The sequence below is a fragment of the Siniperca chuatsi genome, linkage group LG13, assembly GCF_020085105.1.
Source record: "Siniperca chuatsi isolate FFG_IHB_CAS linkage group LG13, ASM2008510v1, whole genome shotgun sequence".
NCBI classification, from domain to species: domain Eukaryota; kingdom Metazoa; phylum Chordata; class Actinopteri; order Centrarchiformes; family Sinipercidae; genus Siniperca; species Siniperca chuatsi.
The window spans coordinates 24841910-24869174 of record NC_058054.1 but is presented as its reverse complement, the minus strand read 5'-3'; the positions used below and the strand labels follow the sequence as shown (position 1 = coordinate 24869174).

General features: G+C 38.1%; 1 protein-coding gene across 11 annotated transcripts in view; it reads left to right on the top strand.

Moving 5' to 3' along the window:
• The window catches only part of astn1 (astrotactin 1), a 439680-nt gene that overhangs the window by 76892 nt on the left and 335523 nt on the right, over positions 1 to 27265 (top strand). For 8 of the 11 annotated variants that reach the window (XM_044219839.1, XM_044219838.1, XM_044219836.1 and 5 more), the window contains exons 2-5: positions 3637 to 3818; positions 21658 to 21914; positions 22311 to 22453; positions 26553 to 26702. In XM_044219839.1, the coding sequence (XP_044075774.1) occupies positions 3637 to 3818; positions 21658 to 21914; positions 22311 to 22453; positions 26553 to 26702 (732 nt within the window). The remainder of the gene's footprint in view (positions 1 to 3636; positions 3819 to 21657; positions 21915 to 22310; positions 22454 to 26552; positions 26703 to 27265) is intronic. The other 3 variants (XM_044219837.1, XM_044219842.1, XM_044219848.1) reach the window with 1 other exon arrangement.

Sequence of the window (27265 nt, the reverse complement as noted above, 5' to 3'; positions counted from 1 at the left end):
TGTAACACCGCCTTTCTGTTAAATTGTGTCATCTCAGAGGCCCAGCTGAGATAACCCTGATGACATCACCAGGGTTATTTTCTCAGAGTTGACAGAATTGCTCCAGATAGGGATGGGGATCGAGACCTTGTTCTATAAGCACCCGGTTCCAATTTTCTTGAAACCCAAAAATCTGTAAGGTCTGTGCTTATCGATACTGCTATTGAGACTAGCTGGTCCTATAACGTAACGTCTCAAGAGACAAGAGTCATGTCATTTAAATCAAATCACTGGTGCACAAACATACATTGATTGTTTAATAAAGTTTTTGAATACAGTTGAATTGCCTGCCAACTGGTGTTAAGAAGAATTGAATTGCCTCACACCCTCGTTCGCTTCATTTCTCATTTGGTCAATTAGTTGCTTGCTAGGGTGGCAGAACATGCAAAGCAGTCAAAGCCTTGGCTACAATTCAGTAAAGCCAAAGATTAGGAGGAAACGAAATGCCATTTATGTTCTAAGTTAATGCCGCTAAAGTGCACGTCAGTTAAAGCCAAAATGCAGTACTGACTGTCTTCGAGTTAGAACACCACCAACTCCAGCTGCCGTTGTAGGACAATCATCCTCCTCCACCCAAGGTATGCATGTTGCGTGCACCCCAACTTCTTCAAAAACTTTAGTGTGAAAACGAAATACTTATTGAAACATTGAAACATATTGATCCTTAATAACTTGGGGCATTATGTTAAGGTATGAATTACAGACAGAGATGAAGAGGACCAAACAAATGAAAATAATTTAAAGCCCTGAATCAATTGAGACCAACATTGTGCAGGTGCAAAGGTGGTGTAATTCGATACATTTTCCGGAAGTTTTGCACACTGTGTAAAAGCCTGTGATCAGCAGTAAAATCTTGCTTGCAACAACATCTTATGCAGTAATCAGTGTAATGGTCTTGTGTGACATGGGGTTAGCCTGTGTTTAAATATAGATCTCTACACAAGGCCCTTACAGTGATAAGTAGGTTTTGTGGTGTGAGAGCTGGATGTGTTGAGGGTTTCATGTTTTACCTCTACACTGGTCTGGTACTTTCCCCTGGCTTTCCAGTCCTTGTTGATCCCGTCCTAATTCTCATCTCCCATGCTAACACAAGTTTCTTAACTTACTGCTTGAGTCACTCAATTCTGGCCTTTTCTTTTGATCAGGCCTAATCCTCATTATTATTTACAGACTGTGATTTCTCCCTGCAATCATTGCTGTACCGCCGCACGAATAAACCAGCATATAGTATGGACTTTGATCAATTATGGACTATTCGCTAATGGACTGTGTCCCCTCAGTGCAATCCCATCATCCCTTTCTGCTCTGCATAGTGCTTGCACTGCTACTCTGTTAAGTTCATTGTGACATCTGTGTGTAAAATAAGCTTTATATTATTATTATTATTTATATTATTGGTAAACCAGTAGAACTAGCATAATATATTTGGATAATAGATTTATGTATAGAACAGGGTCATGCTAGCTATTAGTGTAATAGTATGTTTCATGAAAGAGTGTCCAATGTAATCCATAAACAGTATAAGGATCTGCACTGTGTACCATGCTGCAAATGGTGCAAATTCCTTATTAGACATTTCAAAGGGAATGAGGGCATCAGCTACCAACAATGGAAACTATAAACCAGTAATAAAATAATAATAGCTATTAGTATAAATACGCAGGTGAGAAAATGTAGCACATATATCTTTTTTATGAGGAAAGAAAATACAGATTAGCACTTTAAACACTTTGTATTTAATCGCTTTCTTGTGAAAACCATCTCCAAACAACACTTGATTATTTAATAAAACAGGTCCATTTTCAATGTATTTTTCTGATAATCCAGTGGGTTTTTAAATGGTTTATTCATCATAAATTTTCTCAACCCATAAAGGAACACTTAATCCTTCATTTTATCCGACAAATTCAAAATCAGTATTTCTAGCCTCCCTTGTCTATCTTCTGGCAGAATTTAATTTCAAGTAGCATTTGCAGTACTCAATATCACTAAATTGATTTGAAGAAAATGTGACCCTGATGTTCTCAGTTGACCCTCTGTAATGACAAACCTGCACCAACAGCCTCCACATGCACATCTTTGTACATTAAATCAAGGAGGAAGATGTGAAGCTGCCCCCCTCCCCACACACTGTATGAAGAAATAATTATTCTGATAAATGAAGTACCTCTGTGTGCAGTTCATTATTGTTGTGAAGGAAGAAGTCATGAAAAACGAAGGTGAGTGTTTGAGTTTGTGTCAGAGCCGAGGGGTAGAGCTGCACAGAAGTGTGTGTGTTTGGGGGTAAATGTATATTTAAATATACAAATATGTTGTTCTTTGCAAGGAATAAAACGTGCAGTAGATTTTTGTGTGTAAATGCAATTCACAATTCAAAATCAAAACAATATTTACATGTTAAAATTGACACAATTTTAAATATCATGTAAAAGTGATACATTTTGATAGATATATAACCTGCAAATAACCAAATAATTGCTTACTGGGTATTGCTGTAACTCCAGTGAAACCACAAAATCCAGCCAAGAACATATATTAAGTTCTAGTGGCAGCCTATTGGAGCAGTTTGTAGAGTTGGTAGTGGGATTCAGTCTGAAGTCCCGGTTGCACTTTCTGTGATCTCTGTTTCGATTTATGTCTTCCAGTCAGCGATCTTACTTCTCATGACTCATGAGCCTGATGCATCTTTGCTACTCTTCACACTTACATAAAATCACCCATAAAGCTCTGTCATGCATTTATAATGTTTTCCATTTCTGCACTGTGTGTGTTTAAGGCATACATAACTAGTACTTCAAACAGCAAGGAGTGGAATGTATTGTCTGAGGAACTGAGGTATGACACAACGCACACTGTTTCTTATGCTCCACTGCTTCCATAAAATCACTGTTTACTCATCTTTATCTTTTGAGTTTAATAATTTCTTGTGGTTTTTGTTCTTCCTAACATGGATAAAAACTCTGAAAGCTGATAGAGGGGTTTTTAGGTATAGGCGGAGGTGATGGCTGACACTCACTACCAGTGTTTCCCACAGAATGACACTGTAACTGTGGCGAACAGACCTACATCTCTGTTGGCTTGCCCCACCCGAATCTTTTTGTTTCTGACTTTCTTTGTCAGGAGAATGTTTCATAAAGTCGCCCCAAAAACACATCTTACCGTTTTTTCACCTGTAATTCCGTTTTCACAACAGCATGACCTCATGGTGATGCTGGATGAAAAGCCAGGGGATCACCAAAGTCATTAGGATTCATCCTCTGGGGAACATAGATAACTTTGACCTGCTCATGGCACTAGATAAAAAGTCAGGAGATCACCAAAGTCATTAGGATTCATCCTCTGGGGAACATAGATATCTATACCAAATTTCATGGCAATCCATCGAAAAGTTGTTGAGATACTTCAATGAAAATCAAAAATGTCAACCTAGTGGTGACACTATAGGAAAAGGCAGGGATCACCAAAATCAGGAGGATTTGTCCTAAGGGGACCATGAATGTTAGCGTGGCTAAAAATGTGAAATGGCACCTGTCTTGATTGACAGTTACAATAAGATCTCAAACTCACTTAGTCCACTTTGTCTGTTGTCTCTGGCAGAGATCTCTGGGAATTCAGAGGACATCCCTCTGGTGCGCTGGAGGCAGCAATGGCTGGAGAATGGCACTCTGCTCTTCCACATTCACCACCAGGACGGCAGCCTGAACCTCCCGGAACCAACCGAAGACCCAGCCAACGATTCTGCAAAGGAGGAGCTCCGCATCCTGCATATCTCTGTCATGGTAAAACTCTCTGTCCTGGGGCTGAATGTTCAAAAAGCAGCTAAAAATGGAAACTGTTTGGAAGTCTAATATTATAATATTTTTCCTTTTGACATGCAGCCAAAACTTTTTAATTGGCCAAAATCTTTCATTTGCAAAATTAAAATGATAAAACAAAGAAATTGCTTTTCTCTCTTACTGTTTCATTGAGACGGATATGGATTTAAATATATAAAGTTATTTTAGTGTGGTTGAGTCAGATATATCACCATTGAGATAAGATAACATGTCCCTCTCTCTTGTTTTTGTTTCCCTGTGTATTCCAAATGAAACAGCTGACTGCACACATTTTTCAGAGTAAAGGGTTTAGGGAGCAGATAAATCCTGCAGATGTCTGTCATGGTACAATGGCTGTTTTAGAAGCAAAAATGTTTCATTTACACAACATCTCTGTGTCTTACAGTTCACTCTCTAGTATAATAACTCTTCTTTGTTCCAAATGTATGTGATATCTAAGTCAAAGCTCTTAAAAAAGCTCTGCCACTGTCACTCCACTGCCAGATTTGTTTATATTGGACACATATCAAGTGCATGGCATGCACTCTAGCCTGCTGTTCTGCAGCCTGCCATAGGGCACGGACATGTTCGACAGAGAGTATGGGTGTGTTACAACTACAAAGACATGTAGGAAGTGAGGGTGGACTCCTGTTTTAAAGCAGTGGGTCTAGTTGTGATTAAAACATAAACATAGATGTATACTTTGACCCTTTTTATGTCAGAGAGACATTGTACAGACTATAGACAGCAAAACGTTCTGTATTTCTGTGTGGAACATACATTTATAAAGTTCCACATTTCAGTTACAGAATGTAGATTTTTTCATGCCTGCACTGTATCAAACCTTATCTGCTATGTTGGCAGAGTAGGAAATGAATCCTTAGATCTTGCAGCTTCCTCTTCTTGCCTGGAGAAATGTATATTTATTAGATCTCAGATATGCCACACCTACTCCCAGTGCCCTTTTCCAGCCCAAAGACATTACAATCGTGCTTTGATGGATGATATGTATTTTCAGACATTGAAAGCATATTATAGCTGCATACACAAATGATTAGTCAGCTTGAGAAGACTTTAGCCAGCAGCTACATCTGCTGAACGGAGGCAGGGAGCCGCGCTTCGACACCCGCTGAATGTCACCGTTCTTGAGACCTTGAAACAAATAACTGACCTTAACTATCCTCTGCATGTTTTGCATGTAATAGCAAACATCAAGCCGATCTACTGGGCGCACAGGCTTGAGTGGTGACAACATTTTTATGTGGATATGAGATAGCCAGCGTGGACGTTCTGCTTCTTACCTCTTTGATTTTCCTCTAATCTCACATTTTTTCTCCTCGCTCTATATGCATTTCACATCCCATCAACCTCAGGTCTGTGTCTTTGTGCTCCCTGCTCTGCTAATTCCTCATCCTGAAAGAGCTGCGGTGGTAGCGCTGCCACAAGGGTGTTTTCATGAAGGTGTGGGTAGAGAAGAATTAGCATGCAGATATGAGCAGACCGTGACAACAGATGGAAGCAGTGTTGCCGCTGCGCTGCCCAAGCCCCGCTGCAGCTTGCCACCCGGCTGGAGGCCCCGACCTATAAATCCAAAGCCGTGTCACTTGTTCAGCTTTTTGCGGATACAAAAAGGGTCCTGTGAAGGCTGCTTTATGGGCTTTTTAGCTCAAGCACACACCTGTCACTGGACCTCTTTCCATTGTATGTCTTGGGAGACTGCAGGACAGCAGCAGTCAGCACAGGTGGGAGACATGGAAAAAAACAATGGGATACAACTATCAATATCTTAATTGCTTTAGGTCTCAGCAACATCTTAGGAAACCTTTCTGGTATATGGTTATGCAACAAGCAGCAGGGAGGACACATGAAGAAACAAAGGATAATTCCGGTGTAGTTCAATTTGGGTTTATCAGTAATACTAACATTGTACTCACCAAAGTAATTACTGAGATCTGGTGACATTGCTGCAACAAAGTCCAACACCTGTCCGAAGGTGCCTTTAGACTGTGTGACAACAACAATCCTGTAAAGATTATTGCATGTTATACTGTGTGAGATGGGTCTATGGAAAAGGTTGCATGTCAATATCAATTGACATCAATGATATCAATTTGTGGCTGTCAAGTTGTGCAGTGAATGTGTGGTGACTAGTAGCGGTAGGCATATCATCAGCTAGTGTCATAGAGTCCCACAAACCTTTTTTGTTTTGCCTCCATCATTTTTGTTTTTTTTTTGCCTAAACATTATTCAAAAATGGCACTTCGTGCCGGCCAGTGTATCCACCATTTCATGTTGCCTGCTGATTGGTTGGTGTATAGAAGTGGGTTGTAGCACCTGCATTTCTGACACTGTGAATTTTGCTGCAGGCTGTCTTTGGTTGCCAAAGCTCCAAATTGGCCGTTGGTGGCTGTGTCTCACAATGTGATCAAGAACCATCATTTTGGAATAACGACCAAAGATTTTACCAGGTTCCTCTCATGTTTGTCAACTTTCATCTCAAATAGCCCAAAATTGTGGGGCCACCAAGGGGCCTTGATTAAAGACGATTTGACAAGGTTGTAAACAAACCAACAGTTTAGCCAGATAATCTAAACACTTTATTTGAAGGTAAAACCGAAAGCATCCAAAATGTCAGTAATAATCCCTCAGTGCACAGAAAACTGTTCATGCACAGCTACGGTAAGTGCGGCAGGTCAAAGTGGAACCAGGAAGTCAGTCTTGTGTTTCTTTCTGTGTCTGACTTTTGTGATATAACCACATTCCCAGTAGAGTTCTGCAAGGACCTAAGACCTGAACCTGGCTTGTTCCTGCTTCTTTAAGGTCTGACCCAACGAAGCCAGACTGGTACTGCCAAATTAGATACCCAAACCCGACCGAAGACACAGAGCTATATTTTTGCTATACGTTTGACATTTTTGCTTGAAAAATTACTTAAACAAAAGTTGCTGATTAATTTCCTGTTGATTGACTAATCAATTAAATTGCTATTTGTTTCAGCACTAGATGTAAGTATGTACTGCATGCCACAAGTCACTTCTTTTTAGTGTTGAAATCCTGTCTTTCCGTTAACCTTTATCTCAACGGTTGTGTTTCACAGTCTTGTTGCCATGTTTTTATCATACACATTAAATGGACTTGAAATTATCCCAGGTCTGCACATCCTGGCCAGGTCGGCTCAGCCAGGAAGCTGAATGTCTGATCTGCCACAGTTCATTGCCTGGCCACCATGAGGCTGTTTATGCCTAATGGATGAGTTGGGACTCCAGCGTTTTAAGGCTTGAAGACAAGCCAGACTTATTATGGGGAATCAGGTTCAATGAACTGCACCAAAGTTGGGTTCTGAGGCCAGAAAAGCGATTTTTGCCTGTTACTTCAGCCAGGCCATAATTTTGCCTGGGAATACTTAAAAAAAACCAAACAGTCTTTTTTTCTTTTTTTTCAAATATAGTATTGAAGATGATATTAAACTTTGAACCATGAACTGAGTAATATTCACCAGTTATACCCCTGTATATTTGTAGAGCACTGTTCAAAAGTTGGAGGCTTCCTCATGCATGGTTCAAAGCCTCTCCCTGTGCATTCACATCCAACAAGGTGACCACAGTGTCCTCCACTGGCTGCGGCTGGTCATCCATAATAGATGACTAACCTTGTGTCTGTACCAACACCAGGTGAAGCATTGGCAGTTCAAACACACATTCCCAACTTCAGCTTGAACCCTACAGGCAGAGACAGCTACAAAGTAAATCCCAACACTCTAGCCAAATAAAGACAAATAAAAACATTATATATTTAATGTTAACTCTGTTTTGCCACAGGGCCTCAATGGATCAATCCAATCATCACATACAGTATGGAGGTATCCAATCCAAACCAAGTCAATTACATTATATGAAAGACTAAAATTGTTTTTCAAGCTTAGGGGTTGGATTTCATGTGTATTTTCCCTTGTCAGTCTCTTTTAACTCTATTGTTTTTCCTCAGAGGCCATAAAGCAACTTTTTAATTTCTGCAAGCATCATAGTGGAACTCAAACCAAAAAGTAGACATCCAATGACAAAAGGTTAACAGATAAAATTAAATGAAATAATTTTGTTTTAAACAGAGGCACAACTCTCTGTACTGATCATAAATACTGCAGGTCTGACCCATATTACTACTCACATTGTCCATTTTGCTGGATGCTGAACAGTTTGGGCAATATGGCCAGATTTGGTTTACCTCAGCTGTGTGAAGCCCTTGAGGTACAAGTTTGTTGTGGATCAGTAGTGTGAAAAAAGCCCCTCACTGTGCCCACTCAACCCAAAAGGTGAGGAGCAGTCGAGTCTGTCAAAGCCGTATGGTGTCTGATGGTAACGGCAGTAAATACTGCCAGGCTGCTGCTTTGTTTTAGTCTGCTTTTTGCTTCCTGAAATAGGAATTTCAACAGGCATACTGTAGGTTTAAAGAGTAACTTAACACTAAATCCACTTTTTTGAGTTAGTAAATTAAATGCACAGTCACTTTATTAAACTATGTATTGATCCTGGTCCAGGTATTGTTCGTCACAACAGAAATTTCCTTTTCCAGAGAAAATCCAGAAATTCTGTCTGCTTGACCCCCAAAAAACTGTGTGGAAAATCTGTGATACACTCCAGGACACTCCAGAATTTCCTTGCAGTGAGGAGAATGCTTTACATGTTCACAGAAAATACATAAAATAACGCTTAGCTGAATAACAAAAAAAACAAAAAAAAATTTCTATTGTGGAAATATGGATTTAATTAAAAACCTTCTAATTTGCCTTGTAGCACAAAGAGGAGGAAGAAATAAAAGTCAGAAATAGGGGGGAAAAAAACACCTCCAACATGATATGAACCAACAGTGTTTCTGTTATGATATGTTTCCTCTGGGCCTTGCAAATCTGTGAAAGAGTGAGGATTTGAAAATCAAATACACGGATGCCCTTTTATTTTATTAAATAACAGTTCCCAGATTCATATACTGTATATAGCTTCTATTTACTGTATGTGGATCAACACTTTATATCTATATCCTGAGGAAACCCCTGTACCAATACTATATCTGTGTTGATAAAGCAGTGAAATTTGATTTCGTCAGCAACTTTTGATCTCTTCTGGGTGTATGACTATGGCAAGTATGCAGGGCCGTAGCCCCCCCCCCCCAGATAAATGACTCGCTTGAATTTTTCTAAAATTAATTTAACTGTTCACTTATTTTTTCTTCCTACATGATTCTATTTCAAAACCCTCTCAGGACAAAAATTCTAGTGTAGAAAAACAAAATCCCTTTATTTTGTTAAAATGTTATATTATTTATTTATTTATCTTTTTGTCAGAAACAGCCAGACTGGATTATATTGAGTCTAAAAATATCAAAACTGGCCTAAAAAAATTGTCATCTTTGTGCAATTGTAGATAAACTAAATTAAAAGGGTTTTAACAGGATCTCTTGGCATGTCATGTGTAAAAATGTTCAGCCTTTCTGATATCTCTTTATAATGTCGTGTGTTTCTGCAAAACATGGCAATTTAGTTCCTGAAAGTCTGTGAAAGTCATTACGTGTTGCTTTAGTGAGAGTCTACAACCACAGTTCATTTCACAATTTATAATTTCATAATTTTCCAGTGATCTTTAAAAAATGTTGAACCTATATTGGGAGTAGAAGTCACCGGGATACACACACACGCACACACACACACCAATATCACGTGTCAGTCAGTTTATGTGAGATGGTCTTTGTGACACAGCTCAGCTCGTGGGATATTGACATTCATGTGTTGACCCTCCTAAAACCTGCGCTGATAGCATTGATCGTATAAACCTTAAATCAATGCGGCCCTGACCACTTGTAAAGCAGTAGCCTCTGCTGAATCGCAGCCTCCAGAGCTGCTCTCTGAGCATCACAGCATGGCGTGTTTTTGAAAAGCCTGCCGAGCGAGACAAACCAATCCATAGCTTCCCAATGGGCTGTGAGGAAGGCACACAGCCCAAGTGCCTGGCCTGTTTGTAGTGCTGCTGAATCTCTGATGCAGACAACAGAGCACCATGGGTTGGTTTTTCAACAAAAACAAAACAACAAAATGAAAATCACTGTTTTAGCAGGAAAAAAAGATAATATTTATAAATATTTTTTCTTAACAATGAATCTGACTATATGTTATGTTAAAGTTACTTATAGCTAGATAAAGTACTTTGAACTTGTTTGTTGTTTACTTCTGTTTCTCCAGATTAAGTATTGAAGCTACCCTGTTATCTGAGCTAACTAAAGTGCACCTCTGTTCTCACAGCACTCCCATCTTTCATCTATCTTCATATATCTACAGTAATGAAGCTCAAATTAGACAAACATAGTCTCCTGAAAAATAACAAGTTGTTATAAGGTTCAGAGCAGTGTCGTAGAACTGGTCACAGGACCAAACATACCAAACCATGACGTCTGTGATGTACAGTATCATTTTTCTATGAATGTGTTTCTTTCCGCTTTTGTGTCAGTGTTGTGCCTCAAGCTGTGTCTCAGCGAGCACACAGGAAAAGTCAGTCGGACTTGATATGGCGTCAGCATCAAATAATTTCCGCTCTGTGTTGGGGTTTTAGCAAGGACCAGTGTCTCATAAAGCAGACAGCATGCTTTTAATAAATCAGACTTGCACAGGAGCTGAAATGTCACATGCTGCTCGGCTGGTTTATTGTCCCTTTGCAAATGTATGAGACATTACATTGGCTTTATACTGAAAGAAAATTAACCATGGACCTCAATTTAATTTCTTATACAGACAGCCCTGGCTGAAAGAGAGGACAGAAAAAACACAAAATGCAGAGGCAGCTTTGGCTGTGTCAGTACCAATTTTGCCTTTCACTTTTTTCCATTTTCAAGGTGCTGCCTGTCTGGTAATATTTTGCTTCATGGCCACTCGCACCACTGAAGAATAAAGGGAAATCTTTCTGTTAATCATATGAAATAAGACATTTCAATAATACAAACATCATACTCACCAGACCTTGGTACACAACATATCAATGGTTCAAAAGGTGTTAATTGTAAATATTATACAAATTATATTAAGGGATTAAAAGCACAGATTTTGCTCATATTTTATATTGTATTAACATTTTATATAACATAATTAGCAGTCCCAGGTCCCGTAGAGTGGTCATATATAAAAGAAAATACAAGCACATGTTTTTCAGAGTGGAGATTTGAGTAATGGATAAGAAGGTAAAAGATGGTGTAAAAAAAGGAAGAGCTGATAGTTCAAATGTGTGTGAAAAAGGTTCCTTTCAAGTGAATTCAAATTTATTGAAAGTGTGATTATCTCCTGCATTTGCATGACATTCTGTTCCTGGGCATGAGATGTTCTGTCTTATCTGAATCCAAGCACTCAATAATCATTGCAATTCCCAAGCACTAATAGTAATTGAATATCATAAGAGTTTATGCAGAACACCTAAGCTATTATTTTCCTGGCATTCTACCGTATATTTCTAATTCATTTGTAAAGTATTTGTAGAAACATGGTGAATTGCAACCTGTCATTCACTGCCACCAAATGAATTAGTCACATCTGAACAAGTGCAAAAATGAGTTTTGGATTTGTGCGGATGAAACTTTGGGAATGATAGTTGCTTGAACCGATTAAACATTTGTGCCAAGCGAGAGTCAAAATAGGAATATATACACACAGTACATATGTAGAGACCAGCTAAATATAGACTATAGCATAGATTAAAGGGAAGCTTAAATTAAGAGGAAGTAGAAGTAGAAGAGGATGTAGTATTGAAGAATCATTATTCATCTTTATGATGAATAAAACAAACAATGCTGTAGGTGAAAGGGACTGGGAGAGGTGGGGTATGCAATGGAAAAAAAGGATCTTGCAACAACACAAATATATCTTAGGCACCTGGAGTCAGGGTGCTGCAGCATCTCCAGGACCCCTGCCTCCCGCAGTTTTTGTCCAGTGTTGATTCAAATAAAGAATTGCTGTGGAAATCCCTCTAAATATGCTTGAATTTAAATTCCATTTATCACTGGAAACATTTAAGGGGATAGCAAATTGGATACTTTTGCACTGTTGTTTTATTGGTTGTATTAATAATGAGGCTACTAACATAATACATGCCATTTGGTGGTCACATTTATCCAAAGTTTATTGCGTGTGACCATAGAAATTTAGTTGGCTCCAGTGGGTGTTGACTCCCTACAGTGACACAGAGAATTCAGTCCCTAATACAATTATCCACACATTTTTGTATACCATATATTTTACATATGTAAATACCACAACTCAGAATTAACCATCTTTTGCATACTTGGTTGATAGTAGGACTGCTAGCCATATATTACCATCAATTCTACAGCTGAGAGCACAGCACCTCAGAGGCCTTGTGAACCTCAGTGCTAATTTGTAATGTAGTATAACACTTGGTAAGACTTAAGCTATTGTTGTTATCATTACATAGTGTTGTTTGTTCTTTTTTCTGTGTAATCATTACATACTATGCTATTTTTTCTGTGTAATCTTTTACTGATTAGATTTTTGTCATTCGGACCACTTGGCACCTAATTGCAAATTTGATCTTTTCCAGTCCTTTGAATTTTTCCATTATTTTCATTATTACTGTTATTACTATTATTATGTACTAAGTATCAATGAACTGACTCAGATTCTGGCTTACTTAAATATTAAAGACCTTAATGTATTATGGAAAAATCTTCCTGCATTTGATCGTCAACACTCCAACTCATAGTGTTATGGGTACTTTTTGATGCCAGCAAAAACATGGCAGCAAGCACAAGTCCCACTAATACAACTGGGATCATTTTTTTCTGTCCCCTGTAGAAGTAACCTTCTTTTGGTCAGTGAAAGAGGGAGAAAGCAGCTGGGGGACGAACCTTTTCAGGCAGTTTTGCTGCCAAGTTGTTTGATCTGTGGACACAATATCACAGGTTAACAGGGATATTCTGTTGACTGGTTTATTCATTACAACAGGGATGCTCATTATGTCAGAGAGGCACAATGAAAGTCACTTCATCAGTGACTTTCAAGACCTTAATGGCAGTATGGCTAATAGCTGGGTCACTCTATGCATGTAAATGTTACCAATGTTAGTGCTCCACATTTCCTTTTAAACTAGAAAGGCAGTGAGTGGCAGCTGTATGAACTACTGTACATGGTAAAACAAACATTATATTATACTAGTATGTGACACCACAGCTGTATTTAATGTGGACTACTATGCAAAGTTATACTTTAAATTCCACAAATGTAACTACTGACTGTTATATAAAGTTTGGTTAAAACTACTCAAATGTTGGATATTATCAAAAGTAATGTTTGTGAGCATCTAGAAGACTATTTAGATTAAATTCCCTATGTGCAGAATTTGAAAATTTCTAACTTTGTTGCCCCTCAGAGGAAGTAACAAAAAATAAATGGTGGCAGATAAAATGACACACCAATTCAATGTAGTTACTAGATTACTGTTTACACCTGTTTTCCCTGAAGCTTACAAAGCCTAATATTGTATTTCACAAAATTATAATGTAATTATGTCTTCTGTTGTTAGTTGAGGAACTCTATTTCAGGCAAGGTGGGGCGATTCCACCATAAAACCCTGGGTTAATATTATACTCAAAATCAGAACAAGAATAAACCTCTGCAGCCATGCTACCTGCTATATGAGGCTGTACTTAGGCACAGTGATGCTTTGAACTAATTGCTAATGTCAGCATGCTTACATGCTCACAATTATAATGCTAACATGCTGACATTTAGCAGGTAATGTTTCTAATATTCACCATCTTAGCTTAGCTTATTAGTATGCTAACTTTCGGCTAATTAGCACTTTCTATCAGGTTTGCAGGTATTTGGTCATAAACCAGTAAACCATAAATATTGGACAAATTAAACATTTAACTTGATTATGGTGCTAGAGGAAAAGTCATTAGGATTCATCCTCTGGGAACCATCAATGTATGTACCAAATTTTCATCCAATAATTGTTGAAATATTTTAGTCTGAACCTAAGTGGTGGACCGACTGATCTCTAGGACATGTTAACTCTTTAAACAATACCGATGTATATTTGCATTAGTGCCAAAGAGGGAGGGAGAGGGAGGCACAAAGCAAATACCACCTAGAATTCTTTAAAAAAAATAGTAGAAATGTAATTGTAGTGTTAATATTAATAAATTAATAATAATAGGAATGACAGCTATAGGAAAAATAATGTCAGTATTAGTAACAGAGCCAATAACAACAACTGTAGTAGCAGTTGTCAAGCAGGACCACGGGGGCAAGTGAAAGTGACAGAAGGAGAGAGGAGAGAAACTAGAAAGCACAGAACTACGGGAGAGAGAAGATATCGAGTTAGTAACATGCAATAATGGGATAAAAATGCATACAGATGGTTCCTTACGGTGCTGCTGGAGGCCAGGACAATGCCATCTAGAGTAACTACATCTTTAGATTATGTATCTCGGAGGTGTTTGGGGCCAAGTATAATAACTTCAGTTTTGTCTGAGTTTAACATCAGAAAATTGCAGTTCATCCAGGTCTTAAGGCATGCTTGAAGTTTAGTTAACTGGTTAGTTTCATCTGGCTTGATCGATAGATATAATTGGGTATCATCTGCATAACAATGAAAGTTTATGGAGTGTTTCCTAATAATATTGCCTAGAGGAAGCGTATATAAGGTGAATAGAATCGGTCCAAGTACAGAACCTTGTGGAACTCTGTGACTAACTTTGGTGGGCATGGAGGACATGTACAAACTGAGATGGATCTGATAGATAGGATTTTTAAGCCAGCTTAGTGCGGCTCCTTTAATGGCAATTACATGTTCCAGTCTCTGTAATAGGATGTGATGGTCAATGGTATCGAATGCAGCACTAAGATCTAACAAGACAAGTACAGAGACATGTCCAATGTCTGAAGCAATTAAAAGGTCATTTGTAATTTTCACCAGTGCTGTCTCTGTGCTATGATGCACTCTAAATCCTGACTGAAAATCGTCAAATAAACTATTGTTATTTAGAAAGTCACACAACTGATTGCTGCTTTCTTAAAGCTGCAGAGAGAAAGGGAAGGTTAGATATAGGTCTATAGTTGGCTAAAATCCCTGGATCAAGAGTGGGCTCTTTAAGAAGCGGTTTATTTACAGCTACATTAAAGGATTGTGGTACATAGCCTGTTAATAAAGACAGATTGATCATATCCAGTAAAGAAGTGCTAACTAAGGGTAAAATGTCTTTAAGCAGCCTAGTTGGAATGGGGTCTAAGAGACAGGTTGATGGCTTAGATGAATTAATCATCGAAGTTAGTTGAAGAAGGTCGATAGAAGAAAAGCAGTCAAAATATATATCAGGTTTTACAGTTGTTTCCAAGGTTCCTGTGTTTGAAGATAAGTCGGTACCGGTTGAAGGCAGGACTTGATGAATTTTTTCTCTAATAGTTAAAATTTTATTATTGAAGAAACTCATGAAGTCGTCACTACTGAGGGCTATAGGAATACATGGTTCAATACAGCTATGACTCTCTGTCAGCCTGGCTACAGTGCTGAAAAGATAGGCGTTGTTTTTATATAAGCAGCTCTGGCATTACGGAGTGCCTTCCTGTATGTTTTAAGACTATCTTGCCAGGCTAAATGAGATTCTTCCAGGTTGTTGGAACGCCATTTCCTTTCATGTTTTCCTTTTAATATGAAGGATGCTAGAGTATAATCGCTTAAAAATTCTATATATAGTGGCTTTAAAGGCAGCACAACCTCGGATGATGACAAAAACCCATAACTAATTTTGTAATGTCTTTTCAACTCCTTAAAACATCTGACTATAGTATACAACCATTACTTAATTTAACTCCAAGAGAATAAATGTTTACATTTACATTAGTATCTTCTCATCACACAGACTACAACACTATGATGGCTTCATGCTATATTAGCTTTTATGAAATACACCAAATTGAATCAAATGATTCAAACCATTTCTATCATTAATACTCATTTCCAGTGAAGAAACCCCACGTGTGATGTGTGTGAAATGGGGTTGTGACTTTCACATTTGTTCAGTGTCAAAATCAGCCCTGGATCATAAAGCCTATTGCTATTAATCCTCACAACTCAAGTTTCATTTCATTTCATTGTAGGTATTAAATATTATACTTTCACAGCATTAACCCTGGCTTCAGGAGTTAGCGTAATAATAAATGCATGAGAGGATTCAGTGTATGAAAACTGTCAATTTCCATCATTAATATCGTAACCTAATATCAAATCCAATCAGTGGCCCTTTGGCTATGATAAAGTTTATTATATTCAAAGCAAGAAACTTCCTTTTGCTATCTTGTAGCTGTCAGATAGTCTAGATCTTTCCGCCTTCCTGCGTTTTAATGCCTCGCATCCAGAGACTAAGTGACAGATTGATAGCTCAGCTCTAATACCATGCCTGCTCTGTCAGACTGAGAAAGGCCATGTCTTCTCTCTTCCATTCAGAACTTACATGACAGGAGTGTTAGTCATAAGGAGCACTGGTGCCATTATAACATCATCCTCATCCGTTAGTAAGTGGATTATGGGGCTGGAGCGCTGGCATGCTTTGATGTGTGGTTTGGTTTTATTGGCTCTATAAGAGGACACAGTCCACTTAGTCCTCACTCTGATATAAGTAATGCCTGACATCAAACAGCTTTTTTCCATATCGTGTATATGAGCCCCATCTGTGCATGGGTGCTAATGCAGGTTGATGGGTTTGAATTACATTTGTCACTGAGGTAGATTTGATTGAGAACCATATGAAGTACTTGACATTTGACATCTTATTCTAGTTTACTCAGGTGTGAATGAAGCATTGGCTGTACTAAAAATTAAATCTACGCTTTAATAGTTATATATTTTGTATGCTCAGTTATCAATTCTGAAAATGTAACTCTACTCTTTATTTTACCATATTAGTAACAAGAACCAACTTAAACCTCTTTTCCAACAATAAAAGTATTACACATAAGTGACCCATGAACTTGTGTCATGATAATGTTTCATAATTGACAAAGAAAATGTGTGAGAGTAAAAGGTAAGTCATGCATGTTTTAGAGAAACATTAAAGAGCAATGTAACATTGGATTTTAGCTTGAACATGCCCCCATTCACAAATTCAAAAAATGCATTCAAATCCAGCAAACCACCCAAACGTGTGATTACCTCACGACCACGACCATTGACACTTCGACCCCCTTCACAGCTCTGACAGATCCTTGCTCCAGCATCCCTCTCTTTCCCTTTGACTGTCTACAGCGGATGTTTTTCAGATTTCATTTTTCAGTCTCAGTTTTAATCAACCTGTTATAGTTTGAGGGTTTTTCACTTCCTGTTTTATTTTGTAGTATTCTCCTTCCCTTGTGTGTCTTGTGGTTTTACTTCCTGTCTTTGTTTGCTTTCCCTCCAGTTTTGATTGTTGGCCCTTCCTTGATTGTTTGCACCTGTGTCTCGTTGTTTCACCTCCCCTAGGGTATTTAGTCCGGGTCTCTGTCTTTGTTCAGTGTTGGGTCATTGTTTCTACTGTGATTCCTAGGTGATGTTGTGCCTATTGTGAGTTTTGTTTCTGGTTTGTGAATGTTCCTGACATTGTGTGTGTGTCGCCGTTTGGTGCACTTTTGTTGTACCTGGTTCTTCCCTGACATTTTTACCGTGAGTTCTGCTTTGGGTTCTTTGTCTCCTGTGGACCTTGGTTATATTCTGGATTGTGTATTTTGCCTGCTCCCTATTGGACTGTTTAGCCACCTTGGACTCACTTCCCTGTTTCCACCACTGTCAGCCGGTAACCCATTTTTCTGTTGCCTGTTCGTTACCTGTCTGGCTACCGGTCTGCCTGTAAACCATATCACCCCAATAAACACATCATACCGCTTCCTGGTATTCTGCATTTGGGTCCACATACACAGTGCACACACGACAGCTTCAGCCTACACAGGTGGCATTGTATATCACTCACACGTCCCAGCTACCTTTTGGTTGTGTGCTTTTGAATCTCTTTCAAATTACAACTCAAAACAGGAGTTGCGTATACAACTATGGCTCTGTGAATTTGAAATGACAGCCGGACAGCAATACCTGGATTTCCATTGTTTTGCGGTGGTCAGCAAGAATGAAATAGTCATCAAACTGTTGGCTTCTGTTTTTATGTCTTAATAGGAGGGGCGTTGTCTAGATTGGAGTGAAAGTGACGTTACCCTATACTTGAGGGGCACTGGGGGAAATTAACACTTTAGTCTGGTGCCAGAATCAACCAATTGTATAAAAAGGTGACTATACATTTAATTTATTACGTCAAAAAAGTGTTACTCTCTAAAGCTGCATTAGTTGTTTTTTCCCCACTTGGGTGTAGAACTCTGCAACAAGCCAAAAATCACACACATATTATGGCCTTGTAAATTTGATATTTAGTTGATAACATATAAGCAAACTATTGAATGTTTACATATCAAGCAGACATGGAGCAACATTAGAATTTATCATGTCTCTGGCAGCCTCTATATTTAATGTAATATTCGCTCTCCTTCTAGCTCTCTTTTGGTCCTCGCTAACTCCTGAGGGAAATACCTGGCTCTTTAGCTGCTTAATGGTTTATTATATTAACTAACTAGCTAACTTTGTCTGTCTGCCTTTTGGTGCTAGGCAGATGGGAGGTCTATTAGAGCCTTTTCTCCAAAACTAGCTGCCTCTTGCAGCTGGAAATGAGATTGAGACTGGTGAGGCTGAACCGAAACAGTAAAGTTGCGGACCATAAAGCCACAACAATAAGCAATAGCGTAAAGACAATAAAATGCTCTAGCTTAGGGGTACTGCAGAGTTTGGTGAAAATTGTCTGCGTTTGTCACTACAAGCAACCCCTTTCCCATTTTATATATAGTCATTTGACCCATTGTTAATACAAAAAAATTGATTAGTGCAGCTTTAAGCATTGAGTATGTGTTAATGAAACATTAACACATATGTAATTAAACTCAGCTTCAAGATGACTGAAGACCATATAAATGTATACTCCCCTAATTCAGTTTTCATCTAGAAAATGTGATATTGCCCTGTACTTTAAGTAACTTAATACTATTGTATTTAGTGTATAGTTACTGTTTTATTTGAATTTGAATAGGGTCAATACTTTCAAAGTGCTGAAAATTTAATCATTACAAACCAAATTACTCTGGTCTCCTTTTTGACCACTGTGCATGCAGATTTACTGCATAAGTGGCCCATATCATGGTGTCATTTGTTAATGTCCTTGACTATGCAGATTAAGCAAACAACTTATGCAAATAGGCCTCCACTTTTGCCAATTTAAATTAATATGAGCAACTGAAACCCTCATTTTTATTCAGTCTCAGAATTCCTAATATGTTTGAAAGGGATTTTTTATGTAAATGATTGATTAAAATCTATTTTTCATTTCATCATTTTTGCTTATCTTTCCATAGCTCCGCTTGTATGACTGAACACAGTTTAAATTTAATAGGTTTTTTTCTTTCATTCTTTTAAAATCAGTTTTCACTTAACCCTTGTTATTCTGTTGTTTTGGCCAGACGGTTGCTTAGCATTAATTGGTTACTTTCTTTTTTCATAATAATTTGCACTGGCCTTTTATCTCTCAAATGACAATAATAAAAAGGGAAAAGAAGTGAAATTTTGGATCAGTTTGTGTCAGGGGATGCACAGTACAGTCAGTAAAGTCAAAAACATCTGTGCGCACCTGGCTGAAAGGAGAACGTTTGTTCTAATTTTAAATAGGTGTGTCATTTTCTGACGGAGAGGGAATCACTCTTTTTTCAAATGTGTCTCCAGTGGCAAATTGCTGCTGTCTTTCTCTCTTTGTGCTGTCCCCTTAACATTTTCCAATTTGCAAAATGTATCTGATTTCAGTTCTCAGCTGGATAGCATCAGATTAGGCACAAGGATATGGTAAGGTGCACATACTGTACATGTAACATTATGGGTCCAAATTACAATCAGCATCATCATTTCTCTAAATGTATCCCTTTCAGTAACCTAAAAAATGCACATAATGGAATTTGATTTTAAAAAATTATAAAATATAACTGCACCTGCTCTCATTGCCCTTATTAAGAGGAGATATGGTCTGATATTTAAACTGACAATCGCAGTCTCTCTTCTGTGTTTCCACAGGCTGTGTGCTTTTGACTTGCCTTGACTTTGATTCCTGCTTTTTGGCAAGATTCTGACTCTGCTCTCGCCTTTTCCACTCTCTTTTTGAATCTCTCCCTCTCGCTGTCTCTCTTCCTCTCCAGCTTCTGTCTGATTCTGTCTCGGTCCTCCTGCTAACCTGTCCTTAGGGCAGGCTCAACGCCCTTCATCTGTCCATCTTGTGCCCAATCTCCAATCCTCTGCTAGTGTAGATGCTGCCGTATCCCTCAACCCCACAAACCAGCTCATAAATCATTAAAATCAGAGAGAAAACTAGTAAAATGGAAGTGGTCATGTGACCTGACCTAGTCATCTGATATCGGTGCTTCCTGATACATGTATGAGCTGATATTCAAAGTCACAACCGACTTCAATCTCTCATATTTCCACAGGCTGTGAGGAGAGCTGTTTTCCTTATGATTTTTTCCTTAAAGGGACAGTTTGTGGGATTTGTTGGGTCTCTGTAAATAATATTATAAAGAATACGGTCTAGACCTGCTCTATAGGAAAAGTGCAATGAGATAACTTCTGTTATGAAGGCGCTATGAAAATAAAATTTAATTGAGTTCACCCCAAAATCAAAATACGTATTTTTCTTCTTTTCCTCTAAGTAGTGCTATTTATCCATCTAGATCGTTTTGGTGCGAGTTGCCGAGAGATAATCCACAGACTGTATTGTGAGTTTCATGTAGGAACTATCGGGACTGTGGATTATTTTGAGTTACCGGGTCATGATTTCTGGAAAGAGACATTGCTGTTGAGTTTTTCAAATGTATTTTTTTGGTGCTTTGAGCACCACAAGCCGAGTGCCATATACAGTAGTTCCATTATATTCAAAAAAGGCATCTCTGCAGCTGATATCTCCAAACTCGGTAACTCACACAAAAACAATCTAGTTAGTTCTTTTGGTCAAGTTAGTTAGTTCTGAGCCTGAGCTGGCCAAAAGAACTAACATCTGACTATACTTTTCAGACAGGTAAAGGCGCGGACATGAATATCTATCCATGTGAGCTGGTTTTGTCATCCCCAGAATACATGGAAAACAAGATAAAGAAATGTCAAATGTCCAGTGTGAGGAAGTATTCAGATCCTTCACTTAAGTAAAAGTACTAATACCACACTGTAAAAATACTCGGTTAATCTTCTCATGTATCTCCCAGCAAGAAAGTGAATATATTTCTCAAATTGTCACACTATTCCTTTAAATAAATTTGGGAGCCAGCTTTAACAGTCAGGGCATTGACCTTAGTACTTTCAGTGGGGATACGGTTTGTAGCTGCTGACCCTTACTCACATCCCACATGGCCTTAAATTACTAGAAATCAGTCAAGAGCCGTGTGTTGAACTTTCCTATACTTTGTCTCAAGGTGAAATGACCGCACGTAGCACTGTCATTTAAAAACACAGTGTAGGTGTTATTCACTAAATTGCATCGGCAACCTTTTACAAATTGTGCTGCTGGAATCACGGCTTTGACTTTGATCTGTATTCAATTTGGCAAGATTCTCTGAATCTGTTCTCCCCTTTGACTCTCTTCTCTCTGTCTGCTTTTTTCTCCTCTCCCCTTTTTTCTGCCTTTGCTCAAAATGCCACCCTCCTCCCCTCAGGGCGGGATGATCGCCCTTCTGCTGTCCATCCTGTGCCTGGTCCTGATCCTCTACACCCGCAGGCGCTGGTGTAAACGGCGTCGCATCCCTCAGCCCCAGAAGAGTGCCAGCGCTGAGGCGGCTAATGAGATCCACTACATTCCCTCAGTGCTGATGGGAGGCCAAGCCCGGGAGAGCTTGAGGAACTCCCGTGGTCAGGGGCCGAATTCCAGCGGTACCCTCAGCATCAGGGAGACACCGATTTTGGATGGGTACAAGTAGGGTTTGGGTGGATGGGAGATGAATGTAATCTGATGTCTTTAAACTCTAAAAATAAGCACATGCAGTAGCTAAACATATTGTGTTACTGAGATGAATAATACATGAATGTGGTTTGTTTTGCTGGCAACAAGAGGTTAGAATTGTTTGATAATCACTACCTAGAAAGCATCTGGTATAATGCATCCTGCACAGAGCACACTTATTTCTAAATGTAGTAATCTGCAATGAGTTTTTGAGTCTTAAGATCATAAAACGCCTTACCTTATCAGTACATTCTGTCACACTTTGAAATCTTGACTGCTTCATCAAGCACGTTAGCTGCTTGTGATATTCATTCTAATTTAGATAAGTCAAGATAATGTAACACTAATTGATTTCTACCTCATCCCCAGGTATGAGTACGACATTACTGACCTGCGTCACCATCTGCAGCGGGAGTGTATGAATGGTGGCGAGGAGTTTGCCAGCCAAGTCACCCGTACCCTGGACTCCCTCCAGGGCTGTAATGACAAGAACAGTATGGACCTCGCCCCTGGTAAGTTGACTGATGCATAAATAGCCAGGTCAGAAAAGACAGTGTGGATACAGTACATCTACAGCAAACAACCTTAAAGCTCCATAAAGTGTTCTAGTAAACCATTGCTGTGAGCCAGCAGGTACAATACCAGGACCCTGGAACTAGCTCATCTAAATGCATCCGGAAGTCATTCTCAATTGTGAATGACTTGAATTTTTTCACAATTGAGAATGACTTCTGGATGGGAGCCGAAACGTCTTAATTCTGAAAACAGTGTCCAGATGACTATGGCTGAAACCTTTTCTACGATAGTAATTTTTAATGTTATCAATTACTCATGTGCTTTTTCTGGTATTTTATGCCATAATGTCTGCTGTGAAAAAGGTCTATTTGACTTACATTTGCCAGGGGGCCAGAAACACGCCACCAAATGATTGCTAGTATTGCTTCTTGTCAGCTGGATGTGTAAATACACAACTGTTTGCTAACACATTAGTCATAACATCCTTCTATGGTGAGAATTAACACACTAAATCTGAGTTTTGTTATTTCCAGCCAATATAGCACCTGATGCATGTTACCGTAATTTTTTGTGTAGAGATGTTTTTGTGGACTTCATATTGAGAGTGCATGTTTCCTTTAGAGAGCAGATGACCTTATTAAAACGTTAGTATTTGCATATTGATATTTTTACATTCTTTAAATTTCTTTAAAGCTGTACTAATCTATATTTTTATGTTAACTTTCTATGTAAGTATTTTTGTTCTGTTATTACTGCTTTAAATTTTAAGGTATATGCTTTTTAATATTTTAACCACCTATGTGTTATTAATCTGAGATATGCTAACATAAAATTATTGTTAAATAATGCATAAAGTTTGTTTAGTTAATGTACTAAGTTGGGATACTAGGGGAGTTAGGTGATTCTTCTTTTGTGTCAATGAATCTCTTTTAATCATTTTAAATTACAAACTAACTAGATTCTGTAGCTGAAGCTTTCAAATATCTCATTAATAGCCTTATTTTGTCATCCTTCTCCACAGCCATACATTTTTTAATAAAAACAAAGTAATAAGACAGTATGTCAAAAAGGTTACATTTGCTAGTATTGGGGAGGATATAAGTGTACAAGCAGGGAACTGTATAATTACATTAAGACAGCTGCAATAATTGAAATAGTCGGCGTGGAACCAAAGAAAACTAATTTGATTTTTAATTAAATACCATAACGTGTTATTTTCTCATGTAGGTGGGAAGCAATCATCTAAATTAATGTAGACTGAATGATAAAATTTGAGTTTCACAAACATGAAGGCTTTATCAATGTAAAACACTTAAAAAAAAGGGACAGCAAATACAAATGAGGCACTTTTCATAATCAGTGTGAGAACATTAGTTATGTGACTGATGCAGATAGTTCACTAGATATAAATATCAAACTGCAGGTATTTTTTCCAAAGAGTTTATTCCTCACACTTGAAATAACCAAAAGGCTTATGTGCCTGCCAAGAATTTTTTTTAGAAGATCTGTTTTTCATAATCAGTGGACGTTGAAGTTGAGCACCACTCCCACGAGAATTACTCTATGAAGTGGAGAAGTTCTGATGCAGGTATACCCTCTGAATTTCAATTTGCAGCAGATTCACTGCTCAGATTCATCAAGAGATGGGCTATGGTGATGGTGCTCTCACATGGTGTTCTTATAAAATCCAAATAGCTCCACCCCAGAGTTGATGGAAGTTGAGTAATCCTGTGCATTATGCATTTAGGATGGTTAATGCAATGGACTTGAGAAACAGAAAATAAAGGCAGCAGGCCATGCATGGAATTTTGAACAATATAAAAAACTGGAGAGGTCACTCAGAAAATGCCATTGTAAATTTGGACTACAATAACAAAGATTTGAGTAAATATCATTTGGCTGCCCTGACCTTCATTCTTAAAATAATGGAATAGTTACGAATAGATAAACAAATGAAAAAATATTTTATTGTCTTTTTTAACTCATGCCTGTCACTTGTAAAATCTATATTGCTTCAATATAGTGTAATAATGCCGTATACCTGGTACTATGGCATCTTTGTTGCTTCATATTTCTAATTTAAATGATTTAACATTTGTCCATAAAAATACAACACTTTTCATGTACAAATTGCTTTGTTCATATAAATGTTTCCAAAGTGATTAATTTTGTGTTCTTTTGAGAGAACTATATATTCAAGTATGTATTGTATATTTGGAAACATATGATTACATTACAAAGACTTGGTATACACTGATTGAATAATTAATAAGGTTTTTATCAAGGTTGGTAGTATTAGTCTTTTGAGAGAAATATATATTCAAGTATGTATTGTATATTTGGAAACATATGATTACATTACAAAGACTTGGTATACACTAATTGAATAATTAATAAGGTTTTTTATCAAGGTTGGTAGTATTAGTCTTAATTTCATAGATTTTTCATTGTACCACTTTTGAAGCTCCATTCTCCACTTAGGTTGTGCATACACATTTTTTGTCAGGAATCACAGACAAACAAGATGAAGAGTCTACAGCCATGCTAGTGGCTCTGTTAGGTTGTACATAGGCACATTGGTGTTTTGAGGTATATGCTAACATCAAAATGCTAACATGCTCATAATGACAATGCAAAGAAGATATACTGTAATGTTTACCATGTTCACCATCTTAGTTTACATTGTTAGCATGCTAACATTTGCTAATTACAGTAGCACTAAACACAAAGTACAGCTGAGGCTGATTGGAACGTGGTTAGTTTGTGCAGGTAATCACCAAAGTGATTACAATTCATCCTAAGGAAAACATGAATGTGCGTACAAAATTGCCTGCCAATCCATCTAATAGTTGTCGAGACATTAACCATAAATGTGGAACCCATGGTGGCGCTAGAGAAAAAGTCAGGGGATCAGCAAAAACCTTCAAGAGCAGACCTCACTTCTGGGGACCCCAGATCTGTGAGCTAATGGGAAGAGAGCAGGTTCCCCAGAGGTTAGGTGCATCACTTCTGTTAGCAGTCACGTTTCCCTGCCCAAGAGTTTAAGTCGCGTAAACGTAATATTTTTTGTCTGGTTAAAAAGTATCTAAATATTCTTTCTTGTAGTGTGTTTGATGTAAAAGAAATACGTTGCTACTTGACCTGATAAAATAAAACTTGGTTGTTACATAAAGTGCAGGTGATGTTAGCCTATTGAAGAAGCAAATATCTATGTAATGTATCCTCAGGAATAAAACTGAAAACATAAACCTCTCTTGTGTTGTAAATGTCAGTGTTTGATTATAGTGAATTATGTGTGCCCAAACTCATACTGCTTCAAAACGCACATAAAATATAAATATAAAACCCCTTTTTTTTTAATCTTCTCGCTCAGGATAAAAAGGTATGGTTGCTTCATTAACAAACACAAAATCACCATATACAACAAGCTAATCCTTCACAGCACATTAGCTGACTAATGTTTAATATCTGCATTTTTTTGTCTTATAGCTGATTTTTTTACACAAGTTTCTGTTACCCTCTCATTCTGAGCCAAAGGGTGTTAAATTAACAGTAAAAGTAGTGGCTATTTGCTTTTATATTTTTGTGGTAGAAATGGAGGTGACGTACCGCATGTCTGGGGACCCTACTCTCTTCCCATTGGCTGACAGACCTGTGGTCCCCAGATGTGAGGTCTGCAGTTGGGACCTTCTCAAAACACTGACACACAAAAAAAATTCACATTCTTTGAGGTGAATTATTTTTTTATTGTTTCCCTGAACGTCATCTCTTAATATTTACCAAAATAGATAATTTCATCTGCGGAGACTTAAATGCCTTCTGTATATTCCCTTAATTAGTTTTAATTTCATGCCAGCTTTTCTCACTCTTGGCTGTTTGACTTCTCCCACAGCAACACCATGCTGGATGTGTTTTCTTAGCATTACTATACTCTGTGCTTGCTACATTGTGATTTTAAAACCTCCTACATCCAGCCAAGAACACGTTTTCCAAGTGGCTGCTTACTCATTTTAGAGAGAAAGCTTTCAGTTTGTGCCTCTACTACTTCTAGCTCTGATTTCCCCATGTTTGTAATTATATCCCACTTCTCCACAGTGAGTGACAACACCAAGCTGGCACTAATGAACAAATACAAGGACAACATTATCGCCACGAGCCCCATCGACAGCAACCACCAGCAGAACACCCTGCTTCCACACAACACCTCCACCAGCCAACGCAAACGTCTCTCCAGCAACACCCGTGGTGAGTCACTCTATCCCATAGATTTACCTTTTGACAGGGAATAGAAGAAAATGGATCACCACCTCTCTGTGAGTCTACCCACTACCAGCAGCAACAAGCAGTACATTGTGTACCTACATTGTTTTATTTTTACATTTGTCCGGTGAAGGCCTGGTGACATTAGTGGTGATAATTTTCATGTTCTACTCCAAATTCAATGATTTAGTGCTCCTTTGTGAAACCATTCTATTTTATGAAGGATATTCAAATCACATTAAAAGCAAACAGAAAATTCAATTAAGACAGTTTAGCTTTAAAAAACAGTTTGGAGCCATAATTGACAATGCACCTAGCAGACCTTAAAGCCAAACTGAAATCTGAATAACGTCTTTGAGATTTTGTGTTGAGACGACATTAAAAATATGTGTTAACATGTAGAGTTTACTATATTTTTATGCATTAACACCAGTGCTTAATTTGTAAATCAGGAGGTACTGGAACACAGAGAGGGTGCTGACCTCCAGAGCAAAACCTGCTCATTTGAGGTAAATCAGCCCCAGACTCCCTCACAGAGTGAGTTGTGA